This window comes from Micromesistius poutassou, assembly GCF_964030765.1.
Source record: "Micromesistius poutassou genome assembly, chromosome: 5".
Classification (NCBI taxonomy): Eukaryota; Metazoa; Chordata; class Actinopteri; order Gadiformes; family Gadidae; genus Micromesistius; species Micromesistius poutassou.
Window position 1 is genome coordinate 7,318,846 of NC_140275.1, and position 21,668 is coordinate 7,340,513.

General features: G+C 45.6%; 1 protein-coding gene across 1 annotated transcript in view; it reads right to left on the reverse strand.

Annotated features, from left to right (window-relative positions):
- fras1 (Fraser extracellular matrix complex subunit 1) overlaps positions 1 to 21,668 on the reverse strand; it is a 115,090-nt gene that overhangs the window by 49,215 nt on the left and 44,207 nt on the right. The window contains exons 8-21 of the mRNA XM_084468494.1: positions 15,057 to 15,158; positions 14,453 to 14,644; positions 14,270 to 14,359; positions 13,443 to 13,590; positions 12,150 to 12,293; positions 11,833 to 11,976; positions 10,066 to 10,209; positions 8,478 to 8,615; positions 6,280 to 6,420; positions 5,276 to 5,443; positions 3,680 to 3,820; positions 2,485 to 2,628; positions 927 to 1,082; positions 266 to 412 (exon numbers count right to left, since the gene is read on the reverse strand). Of these exons, the coding sequence (XP_084324620.1) occupies positions 266 to 412; positions 927 to 1,082; positions 2,485 to 2,628; positions 3,680 to 3,820; positions 5,276 to 5,443; positions 6,280 to 6,420; positions 8,478 to 8,615; positions 10,066 to 10,209; positions 11,833 to 11,976; positions 12,150 to 12,293; positions 13,443 to 13,590; positions 14,270 to 14,359; positions 14,453 to 14,644; positions 15,057 to 15,158 (1,999 nt within the window). The remainder of the gene's footprint in view (positions 1 to 265; positions 413 to 926; positions 1,083 to 2,484; positions 2,629 to 3,679; positions 3,821 to 5,275; positions 5,444 to 6,279; positions 6,421 to 8,477; positions 8,616 to 10,065; positions 10,210 to 11,832; positions 11,977 to 12,149; positions 12,294 to 13,442; positions 13,591 to 14,269; positions 14,360 to 14,452; positions 14,645 to 15,056; positions 15,159 to 21,668) is intronic.

A 21,668-nucleotide genomic window follows, 5' to 3' on the forward strand; every position in this document is an offset into this window, starting at 1 on the left:
GGGTTAAGTTAAGTTATAGTAAGCTGGACCCACATTGCTCGTCACATGCTGAAGGGACAAGATGAGCGTTTGGCCCAGGTAAACTGAGGGATAGTTAGGGCGTGTTCGATATAGCTGAGCGATAGTTATGGTTATTAGAGGTAGCTAGGGATGGTTAGGGTTCGCTAGAGGCAGCTAGGGTCAAAGTCATACAATGATATATCGATGTCTTATTGATATATTACTATAATCAGATGGATCTTTTATTATATTATTCTGGACCCACCCTGACAGACCCTGTGACCGTTGTCATAGTAACCAACAGGACAGGCAGGGGCACAAAGGCCAGAGGTCATCAGGAAGTGACCGGCTGGACAGGAAGTACAAGATTTGGGGTCCGGCCCTCTGCATGCCTCACAAGAAGAATGGCATCCTGGGAAAATAGATATCACACTGAATAATCACAATAAGGTCCCATTATGTTGCATTAATATACAATACACACAATATTCTGATAGTATTCATTCATGATTGTAATGTAATGCTCATTAGAGGTATGTGAGTGCTATTTAAAGTCAGATTACCCCTGCAGGCTCCATGCCAGGGGAAGTGTAATGTAATCTAATGTTGTGTTGTGTAATGTAATGTAAAGCAATGTTATGTGATGTAAAGTAATGTTATGTGATGTAAAGTCATGTTATGTATTTTATTGGAATGTTGTGTAATGTACACATTGTATTGAAATGTAATGTATTTCTAAGTACTGTTATGTTAAGATATATAAAAGTAAAGTAAAGGTATGCAATGTTATGTAATGTGATTTATTATTATGTAATGTTATGTAATGTGATTTATTATAATATAATGTTATGTGTTGTTGTTTATTATTATGTGATGTTATGCCATGTGATTTACTATTGTGTAATGTCTGGTTTTGTTGCTCTTACTCCTGCAGGCTCCGTGCCATGGGTGGAGGCCCCAGGGACAGTGGGACACACAGTGGTCCCCCAGAAGGAGGTCCTCAGGGGCCCCACACCGCAGACACACACTGCCCACCCCGCTCTGGTGGTCCCACACACACCGCTGACAGCCCTCACTGCACCCTGGAGAGAGAGGGAGGGGGAGATATATATATATATATATATATATATATATATATATTTATAAAACGGGTGGCTTAAATCAAGCGATCTGATTGGTTCCCAACTGTTGTATATTGAGCGTATACACACAGCTATGACGCCCGTTCAGTTTACAGAGTTCAGTATCACTCCGCGCCTAACTCTAACTGTTGTTTATGTATGTATAAAAGCGATAGCATAGTTCACTGAAGCCTAAAAAACATGTTGATTGCTGGAGAGGGTGGAAATGTTGTAAAGCAATAGGCACACGGTCGGCAATTTAGCCTACTATCGAGTTCGAGTGAACTCGATAGAAGGCTAAATTGCCGGCGAACCAAGCTACCGTCTGTAGCCTAGCCTTCTCTCTGAAGGACGCTACAGTGTGTTGCATAGCAACCACCGTACACTTTGCCGGCAGCCGGGAGGCTCCGACTTTCTAGCTTTTTCAAAATTGAGGGTGTCTATGACTTTAATTTCGCCATATTTACGTAACCGTTTTATAAAAGCAATAGATCACTTCAGTCAGTGATATACGGTCATTATACCACAGTGAAGGGGGTCGCCGCCCCTCCGCTGCGCGTCGGGACGGACAACGCCCCTTAACTGTGGTATAATGAGCGTATACCACAGCCTGTCGTGATCTATTGCTTAAATATATATATATATATATACTGTATATATATATATATAGATATAAATATAGATATATAGATATACAGCACAATATAATACAATATAGTAAATATTAATGGCGGTGACATGGAGTCGCCGTCATTTCTGGTTTCAACAGTTTCTGGTAGCAGTGTGACTTCCAGGAAAAACTGCTGTTATAAAACATACTAAAACGACACAATGCTGCAGAGTTCTCAAGTTCAGCAGCAGAACTTCCAGATATATAATAGCCACGGACATCTCTCTTGATTCATTGTGTTGTATTGTGGCCAAGCGAGCGCTAAGAGGGAGATGGATGACTGGGCCTAACAAATAACTAATAAAAAGAATGGCTCTTAAATCGTACTACAGCACCTTAAAAGGCAGAACTTTTCGCTTCTTGAGTCACAGTGTGGTGTTTGCCTCTGTGAAAGTTCCCACCAAGCTAAGTTACACTACAGGTCCGGATTCACAGAACATTTTTAAAAAGTGGGCCAGCCTTACCCATGGACCAAGGTGGTGCACTTAACCCATGCAACAGAAAGCAAAATGTTTCCGTGGTGACCCATAGTATCGTTTCCATGGTGATTTCTAGTGCTGTTTCCATTGTGATAGGTTTCAATTTGACTGTATTGCATGTGCATTTATTTTGAGGTGCTAAAGTATTCCCATATGCGCATAAAAATTAACACACACAAAAGCGTGCACATTGGACAAACACACACAGACTCACTGCGACAGTTCCCAGAGGGGTGCAGGTAGGTGCTGTTGGGGCAGCTGGTTCTGCAGGAGCCCTGTTGCAGTGAGGCAGGCGGCGGACACGACAGGCAGTCAGCCAGTGACTCCCCAGAACACGCCTCACACGTCGCATGGCATGCTGGGAAACAGGAAGCACATTGTTGTTATAACATATATATATATATTATAATAATAATATATGTGTGTTACCTTTGCAGGTGTGTTGCTGGGAGAGGATTTTTGTGTACGTGTGTTGGTGGCTGGGTAGGTTACTGTACAGATGAATTGGTGGGGGAGTTACCTTTACGGGTGTGTTGGTGAGTGGGGGGAGTTACCTGAACAGGTGATTGGGGAGGAGGTGCACACCTAGGTCCTACTCGTTGAGATTTTGACTGAATCTATGGAAGGGCGCTTATGTCCCATCTATTCATTATTCTATAGGCCATAAGTAACAGAGCAAGACCCAAAGTTGGCAAGTTGCATATTAGACACACAGCACTTCAGGCTAGACAACGTCATACATGCTACATTGACTTCTATCACCAACATCACAGCTTTGTTTTAAAATTATTATTATTTATTTATTTTTACATGAATACCACCATATACTGTATACCATGTTTAAAAGTCAGGAGGGTATGAAGGTGACTGAAAAAATAGATCATGCAACAGCCTTCTGTACAAGTGTGTTGTACAGGTGTGTGAGTTACCTGTACAGGTGTGTTGGTGGGGGAGGTGACTTGTACAGGTGTGTTGGTGTGTGCGTTACCTGTACAGGTGTGTTGGTGTGTTGGTAACTTGTACAGGTGAGTTTGTGGGGAGGTGACTTGTACAGGTGTGTTGGTGTGTGGGTTACCTGTACGGGTGTGTTGATGTGTGGGTTACCTTTACAGGTGTGTTGGTGTGCGGGTTACCTGTACAGGTGTGTTGGTGTGTGGGTTACCTGTACAGGTGTGTTGGTGTGTGGGTTACCTGTACAGGTGTGTTGTGGTGTGGGTTACCTGTACAGGTGTGTTGGTGTGTGGGTTACCTGTACAGGTGTGTTGGTGGATGGGAGAGGTTACCTGCACAGGTGTGTTGGTGTGTGGGTTACCTGTACAGGTGTGTTGGTGGATGGGAGAGGTTACTTGCACAGGTGTGTTGGTGTGTGGGTTACCTGTACAGGTGTGTTGGTGGATGGGAGAGGTTACCTGCACAGGTGTGTTCTAAGGGGAAGGCATTGGGGGGGCAGGTGGAGATGCAGTGTCCCTCATGGAGGAGCGCCGGGGGGAGACAGGAAGTACAGTCGTCTGCACTTCCTGTTGTGCACTGGAGGCAAGATACGTGGCATCCTGGTGATGTGAACAGAGGGGTGAATATCACAGAAACACAAACACACAGTATAATATCTGACACTATTATATCACCAGGTGGGTGACATAAAATGCTCTCTGAGATCTGGAATATCAAATTCATGAATTATTAGGTGCCAAGCACAAAGTGCGAGGCAACCTATTGTAATTGTTAGTTTTATTATTATTATTCAGACGCGTTTGACTTACACAGCCTACACCGATCGCACGCTTTTTATGAAACTTACTAGACCTGTAGAGGTTGACCCAAAATTAGCAGACAGCAAATATTACACTGATTGGCCCAAAGGTGGCGCTATACCAACTGTCCAAAAATGCAAATTTTGCACAAGCATATCTCGTAACCGGTTTGACCTACACTCATGAAACTTTACTCACACATGCATATCCACATGCTGAACAAATATTCCTCAAGAACCTATGACTTCCGGTTCCCAGATTTTCCGCCATTTTGAATTTCATTAAAAACAGTACATTGCCTAACGATCCCAGGTTTTTTGACTTTGACAAAAATTATTTTGCCCATATCATCTATGGACCATTATCTTCAATCTGACATAAAGATTAGTCTGTACAATGGTGGCACTATAGCAACAGTCCAAAAATGCAAAAATCTTCGAAAATCGTCAAAATTTTACTTAACGCCAAAAGGCTGGGTTAACTTAACCCCATCATCATCAAACTTAATGGTTAGGGTTAGGTTTTTGGACTGCGTCATGGTCTGGTTAGGGTTAGGTTTGATGGTTGATTGGTCGATAGGGTTAGGGTTAGGTTTGATGGTTTATTCGTCGATAGGGTTAGGGTTGGGTTTGATGGTTTATTGGTAGGTAGGGTCAGGGTTAGGTTTGATGGTTTATTCGTCGATAGGGTTAGGGTTGGGTTTGATGGTTTATTGGTAGGTAGGGTCAGGGTTAGGTTTGATGGTTTATTGGTAGGTAGGGTCAGGGTTAGGTTTGATGGTTTATTCGTCGATAGGGTTAGGGTTAGGTTTGATGGTTTATTCGTCGATAGGGTTAGGGTTGGGTTTGATGGTTTATTGGTAGGTAGGGTCAGGGTTAGGTTTGATGGTTTATTGGTAGGTAGGGTCAGGGTTAGGTTTGATGGTTTATTGGTAGGTAGGGTCAGGGTTAGGTTTGATGGTTTATTGGTCGGTAGGGTTAGGGTTAGGTTTGATGGTTTATTGGTCGGTAGGGTTAGGGTTAGGTTTGATGGTTTTGTGACTGTACGTTGAAGGGCAGGTTCGTGGCGTGGCGGTCGGCTCTTTAATTTATATTTATTTCCCTGCTCCTTCTAGACAGAAGGCATCAGGCTCCCAGTGTGATACGATAGGATCCTGTAGTGAGCATGTTAGCGGAGAAGAGCCAAGATGCTTAAGGATGCAAACACAGACGTACAAACACACATACACCTATGTACCCTGTATTACTGTGTTACCTCTGCATGTGTGCAGCGTGTCCACGTAGAAGTGGGAGGGGCATGCATGTGAGCAGGTTCCGTGAGGGAGGTGGGGGTCTACAGGGAGGAGGACGTCTTCTGGTCTGAGACACCGCAGGCAGTCGGAGCCCAGAGGGCCCTGGCAAGACCGGCAGGAGGGGTGGCAGTCTGAGGAGAGAACGCAACTCAACACCTGGACACACCTTTACCTGTCTGTCTACCTGTCTGTCTACCTGTCTGCACACCTGGACACACCTCTACCTGTCTGTCTACCTGTCTGTCTACCTGTCTGCACACCTGGACACACCTCTACCTGTCTGTCTACCTGTCTGTCTACCTGTCTGCACACCTGGACACACCTCTACCTGTCTGTCTACCTGTCTGCACACCTGGACACACCTCTACCTGTCTATCTACCTGTCTGCACACTTGGACATACCTCTACCTGTCTGTCTACCTGTATGCACACCTGGACACACCTCTACCTGTCTGTCTACCTGTCTGCACACCTGGACACACCTCTACCTGTCTGTCTACCTGTCTGCACACTTGGACATACCTCTACCTGTCTGTCTACCTGTCTGCACACCTGGACTCCCCTCTACAAACAAATTCTTCTACCCGTCTGCACACCTGTACACCTCTACCTACAGGTCTGTCTACCTGGACACCCTAGCTGTCTGTTTGTCTGTCTACATGTCTGTACACTTGTTTGCCTACCTGTCTGTCTCCCTATCCGTCTATCTGCTGGGAACCTTGACACACATCTACCTGTTTGTCTGTCTACATATCTATCTCCTTCTCTGTCTACCTGTCGTACCTGTAAAAACCTCTACCTGTCTGTCTGTCTGTCCGTCTACTTCTCTGTCCACACAAAGCTGTCCACCTGTCAGTCTACCTGTCTGTCAGACAGAACACACCTGTTCCCTGCCTGCCTGTTAGTCTGTGTGTTACACTGCAGCCAGCAGGTCTCTGCTGCCTTGCTCAGAGGTTGGGTGTCTTACTGTGGCAGGTGTTGTCTTTGTGATAGAGGCCTTCTCCACAGGAGTCCACACAGTGGCCCTGGTGGAGCAGCAGGGGCCCAAGGCATACGCTGCATTGGCTTCCAGAGGGGCCCCAACAGGAAGCACAGGAGCCATGACACCCTGGAAGACAGGAAACAGTTTGGGACGAGGTCCTGAACCATGCTAGCCTAGTCCTAACTAGACCTTCGTACTCATTTCATTCATACCGATGGTCTAGAACTGCTATAGAGACAAACGATTTCTCACTTGAAGGCAGGTGCTGTTGAAGTTTAAAAGCTATTGGTTCTGCCCAGTGCCACTCCGGATCTGCCTTAACCAATCGCTAACGTTTGGTCGTGACGTATTTCATGCTTAGCAAACTCCTTCACCACTAACGGAGCCAGCTGGAAAATTAAACTTTTCCCGAATCCCATGGGAAGAAGCGCCACAACAATCTTGACCACCAACAAAAAAAAATCTGGCTTTAATTTATCTATATTTGGCAGAGTTTCCACAACAGACCGAATAGCTTCGTTAGCATCTTTCTCCATGGTCTTCCTGCTGCTTCCTGGTATTCGTTTGACTACAACTGAAACTCGCGCACGACCTGTACGTCACTGTTCTCAGGCCGCGCCTCCTGTTCGCTGATTGGAGGGACAAACTTGAGGGAAAAGAAATCATTCGAACATACAGCACTCCCAGACCTAGTACTGAAGTGAAATGAAAATTGAGCGGAAGTACGGAGGAACCAGGCTAGAACCATGCCATGCTAGCTGCAGTTTCATCATTTATTATTGTATTTAATTCAAGTAACAATTATGTGTACAGCACCATTCACAGACAAGGGTCAAACAATATTTCACAAGCATGAGAAACAATAAAACAATAAAACACAGAGAGGGGATGTGGGGCTGGGTGAGGCTGCACACCTGTTGCACATTGAGTCAACAATGTGCACAGGTTAAACCAGCCGTCACCACACACCATCACCACCGCATGTCGTAACGGACACTGCCTCACTGAAGCTCCATGTGGGCCCTCTGCAAACCGCTTTGGACACAGAAGGGCTGTCCCAGGACTCACTGGGTCACCAGCAGCAGTGGGGGACAGTCACCCCCCAGCATCAGCCCCTAACAGCGCAGTGGACCCCAGCGGAGGACGAGGGAGGCCAGCATAGGCAACTGCCTGTGGCTAGGCTGCCATGGACTCCAGGCACTGGAGTGCAGCCCAGGCCAAGCTATGCCTCTGCCAGTCAGCCCGTGCTCCACGAGGGAGATGGGGAAAGGCCCCATGCTCCACGAGGGAGTGGGGGAGTTGGCCTACCAACTTTATATTGGTGTGCAGTTGAAAGTACAGTGACTGTAATGATGAGAGTACAGTGACAGTGCTGATAAGAGTACAGTGACAGTGCTGATGAGAGTACAGTGACAGTGCTGATGAGAGTACAGTGACAGTGCTGATGAGAGTACAGTGACAGTGCTGATGAGAGTACAGTGACAGTGCTGTTGAAAGTACAGTCCGCAGGGCAAAGTTTGTGGAGGTAACAGTACTCAGTATCACTATGCCAACTTTCAGTTAAAAAAACAAGAATATAATTTCTTGGAGACGAACAGGTCATTGAGTACAAGAAAGACTTTGTGGAAACACAGACAGCAACAGAGATAGGGTCCCGGGACATTGCGTGTGTTTGCTTGCCACACACACCACTATAATCTCTGATACAACCTTTCCAGGGTTAAAACCCCCTTATTCCGGAGACACTCAAAAGGTGTAGACGGCTATACTATGAACAGGGGTGGGACTGCACAGACCACGTTAAATCGAGCGTAGATTATCCAATGTGGACCAGCATTGGCAGCAGACACAGAGGCAACACTAGTACCACAAGATTAAACACATGGGCAATGCCAGTGGACATTTGTTAAGGGTTTAAAATAACTTGGGTCCCATAGGAACCAGTGTGAGGGTCCACGTCACTTGTTGGAGCTAAGGTGGGCAGCCAAGTAGCTGACTTTTGGAATTTTCCAGATAATTTCTGTTTAACAACTTCATACATCTTATTGTTACAATCATTATTATTATAATGCTAGCAGCTAAATGTATGTTGATGGATGTTACAGGAAGAAATGATGTGTGTGTGTGTGTGTGTGTGTGTGTGTGTGTGTGTGTGTGTGTGTGTGAATGTTTGCGTGTCATACCTCTGCATCTTCCATGGTCTAGGTAATGGTGGTCAGGGCACTGTGTGATGCATCTCCCATGATGCAGCGCAGTGCTTGGCGGGCAGCTCAAGCATGCAGGGTTGTCAGGGTAACAGGAGGAGCAGGAGGGGTCACAAGCTGACAGGAAACATAATAATTACATGAGTAAATAACGACTGTAAAACATGTGTGTGTGTGTGTGTGTGTGTGTGTGTGTGTGGTTCAGTGTGCATGTAAGTGTGTGTAAGTATGTGTGTTCACGTACGCCTGAATAACAGAGAACTACATGGCTCCATAACGAAGAGCGTGTTCAAACAGGTCCTCATCTCAGACCAGCCAGTCTGAGACGCCGGGAGCAATGACATTTAACACCCCCCTCATGTCCTCCCTCTTCCCTTTAAACCCATCCAGGCACCCTTATGTTCTAGAGGAGCTACCCCCCCCCAGAGATTAGTGCTTCATCACTTGGCAATGCGCCACAAAAATCACTGTCGCCTGGAAGGGTAGGCTTGCCCTTGCCTACGCACTCCCATTTATGGACCTTAACCATTTATGGACATTAAAAGACAACACTGGGGTTTGTAATTGTTTGATGTTGGTCTGGTAAAGCTAGCGATCACTGATGGCTCACTTTAGCCTCGGCTAAATCAACTCTGCGGGGAATCTGAAACAAGCTAAAACAAGCCTTCACCGACGTCAGCGTTTACAATAAATCTTCCGACCTGCTGTCCCAGATTCAACACCAGCAATTAAGCACCCACATCTCGTTTGGTTTCAATAATGCTCCACATGATAACGGGAAGACAAGATAAAGTTTTATGGATGCCTGCTGGTTTGGTTAATATATAATTCATAAAGTACAGTTTTTGCTTTTCTCCACAGGGGGTCCTATTCCCTGTGAAACATACTGCGTAGAGCAAGGCACCAGCACATGGTTAGGGATTCTATTCCCTTTGAAGGAATAAGATTGAGTTCAGCGATTATTGGGGCAACAGCCAATTGGAAGAACCTCTTAACAAATGAGTCAGATGAAAATGTTCCCAATCAGACTTTAAAACCATGATTTTCTTCCTTGTCATTTGAAATGGCTTAAACTGCTGCGTTACTACGGGAGCAACTGTAAGTGCTTTTGTCTAAACCTGCTTAAACGCTGGCTTGAAACCATACTTTAAACGTCCGTTAGAGTAGAAATTAGACGTTCATTAGGCATATGTCGATAAATCCAGCCCCTATTAAACAGATATACCCTGCCACCCTCATTCCGTCATGGAGTGGACGCGCTCTCGTGAGATCTAGCGAGTTTTCAGAGAAGGCAACAGGCAGCACAGGAATATGGTCAGACCGTCGTGTAGTGTGGAATACCGTTGGCCCAGACTTTACGTCCCCTGATGGGCAGGGCCATACAGCACAAACTACCAGGGGAATTGGTTAAATTCCATGTAGAGTAAGGCAGTAACACTGGCAGGGTTAGGGGTTATATTCCCGGTGTAGCTCAGTAGGTAGAGCAAGGCACAGACTGCAAGGGTAGGGGGATATATCCCCTGTGTACCTTCTGGGTGAGAATGTAAAGGTTGAGGATTACACTTACCAGAACAGACACCCTGTTCGCTGTAGTACCCGGCACCACAGTCTGCCACACACTCCCCGTCCTTGAGCAAGGCAGCAGGGTCAGAACAGACCAGGCAGTCCTGCTGGCCAGCACTGGCACACTCCGAACACGATGGGTGGCAAGCTGTGTGTGTGTGTGTTTGTTGTTTGTTGGGGGTACAGAAGCAGAATTGTATTATTTACATTATCAAAATGGCCTCACAGGGGGTCTCTCTCTCTCTCTATTGCTCTTTCTCTTTTGCTATATCGCTCTCTCTCTCCCTCTCACTATCTCTCTTGCTCTCCTATCACTCTCTCTCTATCCCTCTCTCTCTCTCCCTCTCTCTCTCTCTCTCTATGGCTCTCTCTCGCTATGGCTCTCTCTCTATCTCTTGCGCTCTATTGCTCTATCTCTCTCTCTATGTCTCTCCCTCTGTCTGCCTCCCTTCTCTTCTCTCTCTCCTCTTGTTGTGTCTCTGTGTGTGGTCGTCAGCGTCTGCATGTCTGAGCAGCAGAGTGTGTGTTTGTGTGTGTGTGTGTGTGTCATGGGGGTTTATTCACAGAAACTTGTCCGATAGGGGAGGGGAGAGTGGTGAAAAGGAGAGGAAAAAAAGAGAGGAGAGGAGATGAGAGGAGATGAGAGGAGAGGATTAAGGAGATGATTATGTGTTGTTTGGAAACCCGAAGCTGTAAGATTGGTTTTAATACATCCTTTAGTAGCTTCAACACAACACCCCAGAAAGCAGAAACACTGGGGTACAGCAGTCGAGAGATTAAATATGTAATAATGATGTACATATATACACCCTGACAGACTTACAGACAGTCAGACAGCAGTTATAGACAGTGCTTATAAAGACACACTGACTAATATTCATAATAAAATATTGTATGTGTGTAAGACATTCTTCTGTCTCATGTTTATAACCAGAGAGGAACGGGACAGGAAGAGGGCAGACACTCTGCCCATCCATTTGATGAAATATTAAAGGAGCCAAAGCCCAGAGAAATTTAGCGTGGTTCATAAAAAACATATATATATATATATACATACAGACTATCTGTACAATAAATCGATATACACTCCCAATATTTATTTATTTTATTTATTTATTGGTTTATTTCATAGGGACCATGCATATTTATGAACATTGTATAAAAAAACACCATGTAAATATGCTAGTTAGTAAAAATAACTACTACTACTAGTAGTAGTACTACTACTACTACTACTACTATATACACAGACTATAGCACAAATCGTACTATACTATATATGTCCTGTACTGTACATCTATCAGTTGTTTTCCATCTATTTTTACTAGTGCACCCCCTCGAAGATACTTTCACCAGCACAAAACAGCAATTCACATCAGTAATTACGATGATCTGAATTTGGAAAGTGTAAATATTGTTTTAGAACATTTTCTGAATGCCCATTGCAACTGTTCCCAGTGCCCCTAGGGGCATGCGTATGCATACCACCATTTGAGAAACACTGCTCTATATACTACACAAAGGAATGAATGATGAATGAATGGATAAGTGAAAAACAAACAAGCAATGAAAGAAGGAGGGAGAGAGAGAGAGAGTGAGAGAGATTAAAGCGGGAAAGAGAAAGAGACAGAGAGAGAGAGAGAGAGTGAGAGCGAGAGCGAGAGAGAAAGATAGAGAGATAGAGATTAAAGCAGGAAAGAGAAAGAGAGAGAGAGACACAGAGAGACAGAGAGACAGAGAAAGCGAGACACATAGATATGGGGGGTCTCACCACGGCAGTGTGTGTGGAGGTGTTGGTACGACCCGGGGGGACAGGAGGGGACACAGCGCCCCCTATCAGCGGTGAGCAGTAGAGAGGCTGTGCAGGAGTCACATCCCCACGCCTCGCTGCAGGACGCACAAGACGGCTGACAGGCTGGGGGGGGGGAGACCACACCAACTGGTTAGATAGAGATGGCTGTTACTATGGTTACAAGGGGCTGTCTCTATGGTTACCAGGGGCTGTATATATGGTTACTAGAGGATGTATCTATGGTGACCAGCTACAGATTTATCATGGTTTAACCAGGGTGATCAAAGGACCTCTACCTGTGCAGGTGTGTCCGTCTGGTCGGTAACCATGGGGACAGACTGTCAAGCAGCGGCCGAGGTGGACGAGAGCATCGGGGTTGTGGCAGGTCAGGCAGAGGTCAGCACCCCCCAAGCACGACACACAGTCGCCATGACACTGAACTACAAACACACAGAAAACACCCTTCATCACTGTGGGCTTAATGTATAGAATCCAAAAAGAATCCCCCCCTCCAGAGAGGGGGCATAGAGTGAGAGGTTAAGAGGGGGGGGGGGAGACTGAGGGGATAGAGAGAGCAGTGGAGGGACAGAGAGAGAGGTGAGACTGATTGCAGAATCCTGATTGGCTACTGAGACCAACTGTCACATGGAATGTCAGCCACACAAGGCCCTTAGAAAACCACAGCACTGAAATGTGTGAATAAACATTAATTTATATTATTTATTAGGGGTGGAATGGATTACCAAACTCAAGGTTTGGTTCATATCACAGTTTTGGGGTTACGGTTTTCGAATTGGACCGGTACGTTTGGTATGGTACGTTTTCAGTGCCCATGAATTCTATATATATTTATAAACATTTATATATGTATTCTATTTCATTTCTGAAAAGGTCTAATTGGTTAAAACACATGTTTTTTTGGAATAACGCTTCAAAAAGCAAAACTGCAATATCACATCGTTTGTGTATGGAGGAAGTCAGTGGCTTCCAGATCCACTCTCGGTCTGAGTCTGACTTGGTCCCACCAGAGTATGTAAAGCGGGTCACACACCAAACGAGCCACGGAGTGCCGTGTCGGGTGGCGTGGACTTTAGGACTGGGGGTGTGATGCACAATAAGGTTTTGAGCAGTGCTGGAAGTTATAGCACAGCTGTATGGCGGCGCTGGTGTTGGAGCTCTCGTTGGAACCACGACCAACTTAAGTTCCAATGAAAACCCACTGCTGTGTATGTATGGGAGTACCTTAAATGATGATACAACTAAAAAGGTGGTTTGTAGATTGTGGAAATTTGTATTAAATTACAACACAGCACTAGGGCTTTTCCAAATAAGATGAGATATGGTAACTGGAGTATATTTCCTTGGCAGCTTGTTAATATAAGCAGGTAGCGCTTTTCGATATCGGAGGACTATATACAGTAATTTTCTTTAACCGTTCCATCCATAGTAACTATATTAATTTGATCATATTGGTCATTCATTAAAGAAGATACCGCCTGTTGTGTTATGTTGATGATAATTGATCCACAGGCGTGTCAGCCAGGTAAAACACACACACACACACACACACACACACACAGGTAACAGACCATTGGTGCACTGGGGGCAGCAGTGTCCTTCCTGGGGCAGGGCCAAGGTCCCGGATGGGCAGGTAGGACAGGTGCGCAGGTAGCATGTCACCTGGCCGTCCTCACACTCACACTCCCGACATGCTCCCTCTGTCCAGCGAGCCCCATTCTACCAGGGAGATCAGATGTTACCCCTAACCTGAACCCTACTCACTGACCCCAACCAACCCTCCACTGTCTCCATGTGGGCCTCTCTGTTTGAGATCATATCTCACAGAGCTTTGGTCTCTGGATCTCTCCCTCCTCCCTAGGTCTGTCACCAGATGTCTCCAGATGTTCTGGACTCTCAGGTCAGTCTCTCTTCATGTGTTGCACCTCGTTGGTGGATCTACAGAGCTGACTCGTGAAAGTCTCTGATTTGTGACTATCTTGCACTAGTAGTCTAGATTGCGCTTTGTTGAATTATACATTTGTTGAAGTGCTTTAGACATTTGGAAATGGTTGTTGAGAAGGCACTTTGACTTGTGACATGTACTTTGTCCATGTATAATTTGTTAGTGATGGCCTCACTGCTAACATAAAGAAGGACTAATCTTGTATCTCTGATACTTATGCTTACTCTGCACTCTGTCCAAAGCTTATTTTGAGATAGGTTACATTATAGTACAATTGTGGTTGCTTGCTTTGAATGTTCTTAGCCTCACTTTTAAGTTGCTTTGGAAAAAAGTGTCTTAACGACTAAATGTAAAGGTAATTAACCCTTACTTACCATAGCCAATCCTAAACCTAACCAATCATAACGCTAAGTATTCACACAGGAAACGGTTAGACAAATAGACAATCTTTACCTGGTGAGGACGATTCTGGAACACACAGGAGGTTGTCATGGAAACACATTGAGAACAGCACTTCCCCTTCACGCGCACCACTTCCTGTCCCTGTGGAGTAATAGAAAACACATCATAACTATACCTCATAAACTTAACCATCTCTAAGCTAATTAAGCAAGGCATCATGGGAGCTGTATTTACCTGCTGGCAGGTCAGGCGGCCACATTCTGCGTTCCTGCAGACCACCTGACCTCGCTCGCAGGAGCAAAATTCGCAGCCCGTCCCGTTCCACATGTCTCCATGGTAACGCAGTTTGCCGTCATAGAGACAGGAGCCCCTGGTCGCCACGCATTCCTCACAGCACTGGCCTGCCCGCTGCACTTTAGACTCACCCTGGAACACAACCAGAACTAGAACCTTCAGACTTTAACTCACCCTGGAACACAACCAGAACTAGAACCAGCAATATAATGTTTAATATTTTAATAAAACGATACAGTATAATAAAATGCATGTCAATGGATGACACTGTGTGGCCCGCCAGGGCCTGAGAGTACAACAGACCAGGACTAGAACCATGAGAACCTGAGACTAGACCAGGACTACAACCATCACAACCTGAGAGTACAACAGACCAGGACTAGAACCATCAGAACTTGAGACTAACAGACCAGGACTACAACCATCAGAACCTGAGATTAGACCAGGACTAGAACCATCAGAACAACTAGAACCAACTAGAATTGTGTGTGTGTGTGTGTGTGTGTGTGTGTGTGTGTGTGTGTGTGTGTGTGTGTGTTGGTACCTTGGGACAAGTGATGTCTGGGCAGGTGTGTGTGTGACAGCGAGACTGTCCGCGGTCACACACACAGGTGGTGCACGAGTCCTTCTGCCACTGCTCTCCATGCTGAAAAGCACACACACACACACACACACACACACACACACCCACACACACACACAACTCAATGACACACACAGTGATGGCGCCGGAGATGGCTGCCTCGGTACGGAGCTCTCTCATTGTTGTGTTATTTGTGTGTTTTTTCGTGAAATTCAGCCATGCAAACTGGACTTTCATTATCCATCGGACATCATACTCCAAAGGAAATTTCACCAAATTTTGTCGATCGACGCAGACTTGGAGACGGACACTCAGGAGAGGAAAGAGAGCCGGCGCGCTGGTTAAACTCAGACGGCAAGGCTTTCGTACTCCCCTTCCTTCCATACATCTAGCGAACGTTCGCTCGCTCCCCAATAAAATGGATGAGTTGCTTCTCCTAAACAAGACGAACAGGGACTTTGCACGCTCATCTGCCCTTTGTTTTACGGAGTCCTGGCTGAATGAATCTATTCCCGACAATGGATTAATTCTACCAGGCCACGGATTACACCGCGCTGACCGAGTAATGGAACTATCTGGGAAAACGAAAGGCGGAGGAATTTGCTTCTACATTAACGAAAGCTGGTGCAAGGATGTCACAGTTCTCAACAAACACTGCAGCCCAAACTTGGAATACATTTTTCTGAACTGCAAACCCTTCTATTTCCCGCGAGAAGTCTCCTCATTCATCCTGGCTGGAGCGTACATTCCCCCGCATGCCATATGCAATACAATCCAAATACAAAAATACAATCACGAGGTAAGGGCAAATATTGATATTAAAAACAGTACAATACACAATATGCAAACACTATACACTATATGATATGGCTAAAGTTTCGCCATCAGGTTTGAGGCAGAGGGTTACTGACACACATTCCAGGTAAGTACACACGGAGAGTGGAATTCCAGTTTGATTATTTATTCTGACAATCTGGTTGACTTTCAGTGTTTGCAATTGAAGGATGATAGGATGCAAAAAGAAATGATATACAAATGTTTCAGGAATACGTAAAGCTTGTGCGATCGAAAAACTATTCCTTCTCCGCCATTTAACCTGCCCCTGGCTCTCAGTCAATGGACCAATAAATAAGTCCAGACAGCCACGCCACCGAGGCACGCCAGGATCAGAGGGCGTGGCCACGCCACCACGCCTACAGGTAGATACAAGGTAAGGGCGTACAAACGTCCCAACGTCAGACGCCATCAAATCACATCAAACAATCCACAAATAATAAAGACCCAGAAAGCAACCAAAGTTTTCCAAGACAAAATGCAAAATGTGTTAATTATGGCTTCTACACTGGCCCCTAATTGTCAATGTTACCACAAGACAATTATAAATAATACACAAAGAAGCCATAATGCATATTCAAAAACTTGAGCTGATGCAACATCAGTTGTCGATAGTCATCCATTCAGAGATGTCAATACATTTTAAGACAATACATTATGATACATAGATTTTACTTTTTTCCTTTTTTTTTACATACAGTAGTTTTTTTTTTTTTTTTGAAGTTTGAATCCGTGCTCCCAAGTATTCCCCCCCAAAGGCCATAGTGTGGGTTTGCATTGTCCATAGAGTCTCATGAGTGTATATGTGGTGCGAGAAATGAATGAGTATATGTATATGCAAGTTGGGGAGTGTGAATGTGCTGCGAAGATGAAAAGTCCATGCAGAGGTATGTACTGGTGTATGGGCACGCAATTCCAAGTGTGTAGGTTTGTCAGTACATGAAAGCGTGCTAATCGAAGACTTGAGCCAGGCACTGCCAGACTTAAGCTGAGTTTTCAGATTCCAGGACCAAACAAAGCTTGTCGATGGGCCTAAGCAGCGTGTTGGCTTTGGTCTTTACCAGGACACTGCGAACAAGACCTTTGTCCCCTGGCAGAGTCTTCATCACCCGGCCCATGGGCCAGGAATTCCTTGGAGCTGTCGGGTCCACTATGACTACGATGTCATTCTCTTTGAAATTTCTTTTGATGTGAGCCCACTTTTGTCTCTCCTGCATCAGAGTGAGGTACTCTGTAGTCCATCTTTTCCAGAAAAGATTTGCCAGGTATTGTACCTGCTTCCATCGCTTTCTGGCATACAAATCATCGTTCTTGAAGAGTCCAGGTGGCAAAAGTGGTTTGCTATTCAGCTGTAGCAGGTGGTTTGGGGTGAGTGGCTCAAGGTCATTTGGATCACCAGATGCAGTTGTAATAGGTCGGTCATTCAGAATGGTTTCAACCTCACAAAAGGCTGTCTGTAACATGTCATCATCCAATGTCTGTTGTTTTAGCACTGAGAGAAGTACCTTTTTCACTAGTCTAATCAGTCTCTCCCACACGCCTCCGAAGTGAGCAGCAAAAGGAGGATTGAATAGCCACTGGACATGAGTGGTCAGTAGAGCATCCTGAATCTTTTGATGGTCCATTTGGGATGCAGCCATCTCCAGTTCCTTTTTGGCACACATGAAGTTTGTGCCGCAATCTGTCCTGATGGTGAGCACTGGTCCTCTCCGACATAGGAATCGCCGAATAGCATTAATGCAGGAATCTGTGTTTAACATGCTCGCCACCTCCAGGTGGATGGCTCGGCTTGCTAGACAGGTGAAGATCACCCCCCATCTCTTCACGTGAGATCTGCCTCGTTTTACCTCTATAGGACCAAAGTAGTCTATACCCACGTGTGAGAAAGGTGGTAGGTCTGGGGTAATTCGATCCACTGGCAAGTCTGCCATTTTTTGTTCTCCAACCTTAGCCTGCATTCTTCTGCAAAAGACACAAGATCTTATTATACTTCTCGCGGCTGAGTTAGCACATGGTAGCCAGAATCCCTGTCTGAGCTTTGAGAGCATATGATTTCTTCCTGCATGTCCAACTTGTTGATGGATGTCGTGCAGGATCAGTTTGGATACGCGTGAGTTTTTGGGCAGGATGATCGGATTCTTCAGACTCACTGGCATGGATGTTTGACGTATCCTGCCTCCAACTCTCAGGATGCCATCATCAATGATTGGATCCAGTTTCCATACCGAACTGGTAGTTTTGACTGGTTTTTCCCATTCTCAAGAGTGCTAGCTCTGAATCGAAGTAGCGCTGCTGTTCATAGCAAAGTATCGCCTTCTCCGCTTCCTCCAAATCCTCCACGGTCAAACCTTGCTGCTCTCCTTTGGAGGCCATAAGGACTTGGTTTTTACTGCTTCGGAGCAGGAGACTTCGGAGTTTCCAGCTAATAACAATAAGATGCTTAGCAGTTCCAGGATAATAGTAAATAATATTAAATACTGATAAGGTGCAAGATAAGGAGAGATAAGGTGCAGTTTTATTCACAGTGATAAGATCTCAATTAAAATGATTTGTGTGTATTGCGTGGGCGTTGCTGAGAAGCGTTGTACAGTCTAATGGCACCAGGTAGGAATGATTTCCTGTATCATTCTTTAAGGCAGCGGGGTTGAATGAGTCTGCTGCTGAAGCTGCTCTTAAGCTTGTCCAGAGTTACGTGGAGGGGGTGAGAGACATTGTCCATAATCGCCAGCAGTTTTCCCAGCATCCTGTCCTCCGCCACCTCCTCCAGGGTGACAAGCTTAGAGCCAACAACAGACCTGCCTTTTTAATAAGTTTATTTAGTCTGTTTGCGTCCTTCACTTTGATGCCTGCACCCCAGGACCAGGAGGAGGATCAGCTGTTGCATGGGTCCGTCATAAATGATTTTGTATCATGGTGTGATAAATCCTTTCTTCATATTAATGTGTCAAAGACGAAGGACATGATTATCAGTTTTAGGAAGTCCAAACCTTGTCCTGCATTAACCAGCATTAAAGGTGCAGAGATTGAGCTGGTGGACAGCTATAAATATTTGGGAGTGGTCGTTGACAATAAATTGTGTTTTGACGCTCATGTTGCCTCCACAACAAAGAAAGTACAGCAACGGCTTTATTTTCTGAGAAAAATGTATTCTTTTAATGTCTGTTCGGAGATGATGACCCTCTTTTATAGAAGCTTCATTGAATCTGTTCTTATGTTCTGTGTGGTTGCCTGGTATGGAAACCTGACTCTGGCCAATAAAAACAGGCTCGCCAACCTTGTTAAAGTGGCCAGTAAGGTTACAGGGAGGAGTCAAATGCAGCTTACTGATATGTATAGCAGGCAAGTTCTTAGGAAGGCTCCCTTGATTCGGGAGTGTGTGGATCACCCCCTCCAGTCTGAGTTTATATTGTTGCCCTCAGGCCGTCGGTGGAAGGTGCCTGCTCTTCGCACCAAGAGATTTAAGGTTTCCTTTGTCCCCACGGCCATTCAATTGCTAAACAGTAGATAATTAATTGTATGTATATACAGACTGTTTATGGCTGTTGTAACCTGTTGTATTTGCACTTTAGGCCCCTGCTGTTTATTTATTATTTATTTGTTTGTACAGTGTACATTATTGGCATTTTGAATCATATCTTATCTTGCAGTAGGTCCCTTTAATCTGCCCATGATGATACGTTATATGTTACATGTTATTTGGTGTTGTCTATTTGTGTATGTGTTTGAATGTGTGGATCTTCCCGGCTGCAAATCAATTTTCCCTGTTGGGACAAATAAAGACACTTTGACACTTTGACTTTTGACTTTGAGGACACCACAGCGAAGAAGATGGTGCTCGCAACAACAGACTCGTAGAACAGCTGGAGCATCAGGTTGCAGACATTAAAGGACCTGAGCCTCCTCAGGAAGTAAAGCCGGCTCAGGCCCTTCTTGTAGACTGCCTCTGTGTTTGTGGTCCACTCCAGTTTATTGTCCAGCACCACACCCAGGTATTTGTAAGAGTCCACAATGTCAACGTCTGACCCACTGATGCAGACAGGAATAGGCGGGGGCTTGTTCCTCCTGAAGTCCACCACCATCTCTTTTGTCTTCGCAACGTTCAGCTGCAGGCGATTCTCCTCACACCATTTAACAAAATTGCAGACAAGGTCCCTGTACTCCCTTCCACCCTCTACACGCCCCACAATGGCCGTGTCATCAGAGAATTTCTGTAGATGACAAGACTCACTGCGGTACTTAAAGTCTATCAGCCCCCAACATGGGGCTGATATGCAAATTGTAGGGGGTCCTGTAATGGGCACACTAGGGGTCTGAGGTGTGCTAGAACCAGCCTCTCCATAACCTTCATGATGTGAGAGGTCAGCGCAATTGGCCTGAAGTCATCCAGTGCCACAGGATGTCCTTTTTTGGGCACTGGAACAAGGCAGGATGTTTTCCAGAGCACTGGCACTCTCTGAAGGTGGAGGCTCAGGTTAAAGAGGTGCTGGAGAACTCCACAGAGCTGGCCGGCATGCGAGGACTTCAGCACACGAGGGCTGATGCGGTCCGATGATGCTCTTCAAACCCTTGCCGATCAAGTAAGCTTTTTAGAACAAAAACACCCGAACTCTCTGCTCATTATCATGGGGGACTTTAACAAGGCTCACCTAAATCACGAACTGCCAAAATTCAAACAGCACGTCAACTGTCCTACAAGGGAAAACAACATATTAGATCCCTGCTACACTGTACTGAAAGGAGCTTATTGCTCTATTGCACGGGCAGCCCTTGGTCTATCCGATCACTGCGTGATACACCTCATTCCCAACTACAAACAGAAGCTTAAATCTGCAAAGCCTGTCACCAAAACCGTCCCGAAATGGACAAGAGAAGCCAAAGTGGTACTGCAGGACTGCTTTGAATGCACTGACTGGAATTTACTGGAAACCGCTTTAGACAATCAGGATGAAGCCTGGGACTCTGTGAACTCTTCAGTCAGTTTCTGTGAAGAAATGTGTATGCCAACCAAAACTTTCTGCATTTACAACAATAACAAACCCTGGTTCAATTCTAAACTCCGACAACTTCGTCAGGCTAAAGAGGACGCCTTCGGAAGTGGGGATAGGACTCTATTCAAGGAACTCAGAAATTCACTGAACAAAGAAATCAGATTGGCCAAGAAAAGCTACTCTGAAAAGTTGAAAAACCAGTTTCAGGGAGACAGGCCCTCTCTGTGGAGAGGTTTCTAGTCCATCACTAACTACAAGAAACCCTCCCCCACTGCAGAGGCTAATCCCTGTCTGGTTAACGACCTTAACACTTTTTACTGTCGGTTCGAAAAAGACTCATTCACGCCCCCCTCCCCCGAGCAACCTGCCACCTCCATCTCCCCCCTGGCTTCCTCTCCTCCCCCTCCTACTGCCCCCGCCACTTCCCCACCTTACCCCCCTTGTCCTCCTACTCCCATCCCCCCCCTCGTCATATGTGAGGAAGAGGTGCGTCGCCTATTTCTAAAACAAAACACATGCAAAGCTGCCGGTCTCGATAGAGTCTCACCATCCTGCCTTAAGGCCTGTGCTTCACAGTTAGCGCCAGTATACACACGGATATTCAACAGATCCCTGGAGCTGTGTGAAGTCCCCTCATGCTTCAAAAGCTCCACAATCATCCCTGTCCCCAAGAAACCCACCATCACTGGTGTTACGAAACGACATAACGAGGTCCTGGACGAGCCCCCATTATGTTACGAAACGAACTTTG